The 6,398-nt window shown below is 46.4% G+C and overlaps 1 protein-coding gene across 3 annotated transcripts in view; it reads right to left on the reverse strand.

Annotated features, from left to right (window-relative positions):
- Window positions 1-675, reverse strand: part of LOC103744080 (lymphocyte antigen 75) — a 148,084-nt gene extending 147,409 nt beyond the window's left edge. For 2 of the 3 annotated variants that reach the window (XM_029569689.1, XM_008845738.3), the window contains exon 1: window positions 492-675. In XM_029569689.1, coding sequence (XP_029425549.1) covers window positions 492-582 — 91 coding nt within the window. In that variant the 5' untranslated portion in view covers window positions 583-675. The remainder of the gene's footprint in view (window positions 1-491) is intronic. The other variant, XM_008845737.3, reaches the window with a different exon arrangement.
- Window positions 676-6,398: the final 5,723 nt, after the last annotated feature.

Below are 6,398 nucleotides of genomic sequence, written 5' to 3' on the forward strand. Positions count from 1 at the left end.
GGGGGGGGGAGGGGCGGGGAGGTCGTCCTAAGTCTCCTGGTCTGTCACCCGCACTGTTGGAGACTAGTTGAACCCGATTTCCTTTTTGACGCACTCGGTCGTCAGAGAATCCTCGGGATCCTAGGGGTGTAGGTGGAAACTTGTTCTTATCATGTAGGGGCAAAGATGACCAGAGGTGACGGAGGGCTGAGAACCCGCTTGAGGAGGTTCAGGGGGAGATGGTAAGCCCCAGGGAAGCATCCCCAAGCAAGGGGCGAAGGAGCCTCCCAGAAAAAAACGTAGGCCCTCTTGAAGGACCCAGGGTGGTTTGCACCAGATGGCCCTGCAGGTGCGTGCCTCCCTCCTCCCGGGCGGTGGGATAGTGGGGTGCCTTCTCCAGGTCTCCCCTTCCGCTCACTGATCTGCTCCAGAGACGCCCGAGCCAGGGGAGCGAAAGACCTGACCCGGAGGTGGCAAGTTCGTAGAACGGCATCGTCCAGGCCCCGGGTTACCTGAGCGGTAGGAAGGCTCCGCGAGCTGGATGCACCGGAGCAGCACCAGCAGCCCCGCGGCGCAGCCGGGGGTGGTCCAGCGCTTCCTCATCCCGAGCCCCGAGGTTTCTGCTGCACTCCTCCGGTGAGCGGGGACCGCCTCACGGAGCCTTGGCCAAGACTTCAGGGGCGCTCAGTCCCCGCCCCTGCCGCCCTCGGCCAATCAGACCTGCATCTCCGGGTTCTTGAACCGACTGGATAGACCCGCGCTCTGGAGCAGTGGTGCGGATTTCCCGGACCCTCAGCAGACACCTGTGAGGGCTTGGGACTTTTAGACGTCGGAAGCGAGCCTCAGGAAAAGCACCTGGCATAAGGGCCCTGGCTCCGCCTCTTCATCAGCAAAGCTGGGGAGATGCGGACAAGTCGGGATGGCTCTGCCCCGATGAGTGGGCTCCATCAGTTTAGGAACGTGTCCTTGTGCCTAGGCACAGCAGTGAGAGATGACTTCATTCGGTGGCTGGGCTGGAAAAGCACACATTTATCATCCTACGTCATACTGAGGAAGTGTACATTTGAGCGTGTGGCATCTGTGACCAAGCCAAAGAATTCAGCTGGCCTTGGTAACAACGTGGGTATTTTGCTAGTACAAAGGTGGGGTAATGGCACACTGGGGATTGACCTGCAATTGTTAAACATTAAAAGTAACAATTATTCTAGTGACTGTATTGCTTATAAGACTTTTAATCATTTGAGCTTTGCCAGTAAGCTTTTTTTTTTAAAAAAATTATTTATTATTTTATATGTATGAGTATTGTGCAGTGCCTATGGAGGCAGGAAGAGGGCGTCGGATCTCCTGGAACTGGAGTTAAGGATAGTTGTTAGCTACCATGTGGGTGCTGGAAGTCCAACCTGGGGGGCTTCTGGAGTGATCTCTCCAGCCCCAAGTTCTTTTCTTAATAATCTAACAGTAATAACAATCCAGTTGAAATGTGGAAGTCTGCATTCAGAATCTGAAATTCAAGTCCCACCTTAGATAACACTATATCCAGCCTATGGATAACACAAATAGGCCAAATTCCACATGACCTAAGTTGCCTGGATGTGGTCTTAGATGTTTAAATTCCCATTTATTGAGTATAGGATGTATATTTGAGGTGGCCTCCATCTCTGTTCCCCGAAGGTGGCTGCTACCCTGAGGATGTGTCTAGGTTGACATTCTCAGTTCCAATTACCCAGGTGGCTCCAAACGTACCCTGGTCTGTCCTCTCTTCAAGCTCTGGGCTTTGCATTTTAGTGGATACAGAGAGAGCTTATCATCCTAGTAATGGGGCACTTTATGAGACAGGATTTGGAAACAACATCTCTGCCCTCTGGAGCTTATGGAGTTGTGGGGGAAGATGAGGCCCACACAGTAACCTGGGGCAAAATGCACAGGGACAAAGCTTCAAGAAAGATCAACTGGGACTTGAAAAAAGAGGTTAGAAATTTGACCAGGGATAGACAAAACAGGCAGAAAAATGCTAAGTGAGGTCAGAAGTGTAGTGAAACAGAGAGGAGAGATAAGGGGGAGGGAGGGAGGGAGGGAGAGAGAGAGAGAGAGAGAGAGAGAGAGAAGAGATGCTGCTTTGTGAATGGCAGCTTTCTTCTGTAAAGATCAGACAGCAGTAAGTTCTGAGTAACAGAACCTGCAACTGCCACTGGGTGCCCTACCCAACTTGGAGCTCCTTGAAGGCAGTGGCTGTCTTATTCATTATCTCCCCTATACTGAGCACAGGGCCTGTTCCAAAGTAAACTCTCAGGTATCTTGGTTTAGTTAGTGAATGAGTTCCTATAGGCCTTAGCCTAGGTACATATGGGCTCTCGCTTACATTATCTCATGCTGCAAATAATTTCTCAATTGTCATTTCTCAAGTGACCTCAGTTCCAACAATTAATATCCTTTCTGACAAAGGAGAGGACATGAGATCCTTCTACTCGGGTCTTTTCATTGCTATTTGTTTAGAGCAAGGGTTTTCAACTGAGAGTTCAAGGAAGTTGTGGACTGCTGGATTTGGGTGCTGCTCTATAAATGTACTTTTTACTTTGAGGAGAGGGGCTCAAGGTTGTCATGGGAGTTTCAAAGCCAATGACTCAAAAAAGAAGATTCCATCTTAGATAAGGCAAGTTTCAAGTCTTTCTGTGATATGAACTTTGCTTTGAACTCCCTTCTTATGTCACTACATGTTTCTAGCAACCTGTCGGCCATCTTGCCTTTTCCCATCTCCACCCAGGCTTCATATTCAGTGTTGCTTTTAAGAAAATGTGCTTGAGCTATGTCACTCAGCTTGGCACTGAACTCCCTTATAGGTGTGCAGCTCCATACCAGGTTTAGAGTATCCTCCTAACTCCTTGCCTTATTTCTACCCTTAAGTTCTCATCAGAATTCACATTAAAAATATTCTTAAAAAATTTTATTTTATGAATACGAGTGTATTGCATGTATGTAAGTGCACCCATGTCATTCAATGACTAGGGAGGTCAGAAGAAGGTGTCCGGTCCTCTGGAACTGGAGTTACAGATAGTTGTTAGCTGCCATGTGGGTGCTGGGAATCAAACCTTGGTTTTCTGCCAGAGTAGCTAGTGCTTTTAACCACTGAGTTATCTCTCCAGCTCCCCAGGATTCACCTTTTATGTAATCCTCTCTTAAGGGCCCCTGGGATTATTCCCTCTATATAACTGCATAATATTTGTGCATTCAGCTCAGTTGGCATCTGATGCTATTTGTTTCTTTGGGGACATGTACACTGGTAATCTACCTAGGTTACAAAACCTCAATAAATATTGTGAGTGGTGACACTAGAGAGCAGTATATCCTACAGGCCTCTCCTTCACTGTTATTTTCTTTAAGGACTATCTTTCTGGGCTGTGTGGTCCAGATGACTTTTCCTTGCAACAGGTTCCCAAGACACTCCATACCTTTTCCTGGCAGAATCCAGAACAGCTGGATTAGATGATTATGCCCCCTTCCCTCTCCCTCTCTCCTTCCCTCCCATCCTCCATCCCCCTCTCCCTCTTTCTTCCCTCCCTTCTTTTCCCTCTCCCTCCAGAATGTAACCTCCATGAAGACAGTGACAGTGCCTGCTTTATTGACTTCTATGTTCAAAGAATCTGGCATGGTTTACTATATGAATTAATGAATATATAGCAAATACCTCCTAAGACGATAGGCATCTAGGCTTTGAAAAGAGGGATAACTGGGTTTGGGTGGGAAGGATCTTTAGATGCTGGACTGGATGTGCTAAGATGACAGTGTTGAGTAGGTAGAGACAGTGGGAGGGATTCTTCAACCTGAGGCAGTGGTGAGATGGGAGTGGTCTGCAGAACCTCAGATGCCAGGCCACTGTGCTAACATTTCTCATATACTCTTTAGTATATTTAGTAATTATCCTATGAAGTAGGCACTCCCATTGCCCTCCTTTTATAGAATTAGAAACTAAGAAAGCATGGGGAGGACTGATAACAGGGCCAAGGTTAATAGTCATAAGTGAAGATACTATGGTGGCAATCTCAGTGAAGAATTGCATAGGTGTGTGCGATAACATTTAATAAAGTATAATAAAATATTCCTAGTAACAACTAGGGAGGATAAAAAAAATGAGCCCTTTGGGACTTCTAAAGTCATGGTTTTAATGCTAAAGTATGTCATACCTAAAAGTAGAGTAGCTATGCTGTGGGCTTCTTCTGGTCATGTCTACCTTACTCCCACACAGAGATAACCACTGAATTATTTGTCAGTCCTTTTCTTTATTTTAGTTGCTGGAGATTGAACTCAGGGCCTTACACATATTCAACAAGTGCTCAACCACTGAACTATACCCCAGCCAATGATTCCTTTTGTGATAGATTTTTTCTTTTATAACTTTTATTTTAATTTATTTATTTGGGCATGTGTGAGTATGCATATCTGGAGGTCAGAGGACAACTTGTGGGAGTTGGTTCTCTCCTTCCACCATGTGGGTTCTGGGGCTTGAACTCAGGTGGTCAGGTTTGGTAACAAGCGCCATTACCTCCTGAATTAGTCACTTTTCTGTTGCTGTGATAGAAACACTGACCCAAGCAATTTATAGAAAGAAGAGTTTGAGCTTACAATTCCAGGGGAATTACAGTACGTCATGGCTGGGAGCATGGTGGCTGGAGCAGGAACAGCAGAAACTAAGCCCTCATATCATCATGCAGGCACAGGAAGCAAGAGAACAAATAGAGATCTGGCAAGGCTTACGAACTCTCTAAGCCTGCCCCTAGTGATGTGCTTCCTCCAGGATAGCCACACCTTCTAAAACCTCCCAAAACAGCGCCACCATTTGGGGACAAAATGTCCAAATACTTGAAGCCTATGGGGGACATTTTCATTCAAACCACCACATTCTGCCCTCTGGCCCCCATAAGCTCAGGACCATATAAAATGAAAAATGCATTTAGCTCAACTTTAAAAGTCCCCATAGTCATTATCAGTCTCAATACTATTCAAAAGTCAACAGTCCAAAGTCTCTTCTGAGATTCACGTAAATATTTTAACTGTAAGCCTCTATAAAATCAAAAGACAAATTACATACTCCCAATATACAGTGCAACCAAATACACATAACCATTCCCAAAGGGAAGAATGGAGGCATAGTAAGGAAATACCAGACCAAAACAAGACTGAAAACCAGCAGGGAAAATACCAAATCCAGTAGCTCCATGTCCGATGACTCAGCCTCTCTAGCTTTGCTGCGTGCAACACACATCTCTCTCTTGTGTTGGTACCACTCCCTGTGTGCAGGTCTTCTTGGCAGATGCCTCACAGCTCTGGCATCATGGGCGTCTTCTTGGGGGTCTCCATTTCCAACCAGGCTTCACCTTCACAGCTTCACACAATGGCCTATCAGGGCCTTCTCTTTGCAGGGGAACCCCTAAGCTTCACACAATGACCTATCAGTGTCTTCTCTATGCAGGGGAGCCCCTACCACAGGCTGCCTGGCCTTCGAGGCTCTCTGACACCTCGGAGGAAGAATTGATGACCCCTTCACTCTTGCATCTTTCATGCCTCTAAAGCCAGCACCAGGTGAATGACACTGCCGAATTTCACTGCAGGTTTCGATGGACTCCAGTCTGCTTTATCCATTTTAGAAGCTTTTCTCTTCAGTGGCCCCTGCAGCATTTTTCTTTCATGAGTTGGAGTCTTAACTGGGTGTGGTCTTACCCTGGAGGCACTCTCAATCTCTAGGCCCTTCCTTAATCACTTTAATCTCCTTATCAAAGGGATCCCCTTATCAATGGGATCCTCTCAGTCACTTGCCAGGGCTCCAACATTAGTCTTCCTAGTACTCTTTTTCAATCCATCCTGTACATTCTGTATTTCTTTCTGTCCCATTTTCTCTTTTTCATTATAGATATGCATAATATTCACCATTAATAGCCACACCACCATTTCTACATTAGGCTGCCGTTAGCCTCAGGCAAGCTTTTAGATTGAGGGCAGATACCAGCCAGACTCTTTACCAAAACATCCCAAGTGTTGCTTAAGTCCTTATTTCCCTCTGGACCTACATTGTTCTCAACACTGCTTTCTTCCAAGCCCTTACTAGAATGGCCTGTTAAGCTCTGCTTACAGCAAGCAACCACTTTTCTAGCCCAAACTTCCAAAGTCTTCCACATTTCTTCGAAACCCCACATGGTCAGGTTCTTCACAGCCAACAGCCCACTCTCTGGTACCAATTACTGTATTAGTCACTTTTCTGTTGCTGTGATAGAAACACTGACCCAAGCAATTTATAGAAGGAAGAACTTATTTGAGCTTACGGTTCCAGGGGAATTACATTCCATCATGACAGGGAGGCATGGTGGCTGGATGTGGCTGGAGCAGAAACAGCAGAAGCTAAGCTCTCACGTCATCACACAGGCACAGGA

Source organism: Nannospalax galili, unplaced genomic scaffold (assembly GCF_000622305.1).
Source record: "Nannospalax galili isolate Female #2095 unplaced genomic scaffold, S.galili_v1.0 scaffold540, whole genome shotgun sequence".
Lineage (NCBI taxonomy): Eukaryota > Metazoa > Chordata > Mammalia > Rodentia > Spalacidae > Nannospalax > Nannospalax galili.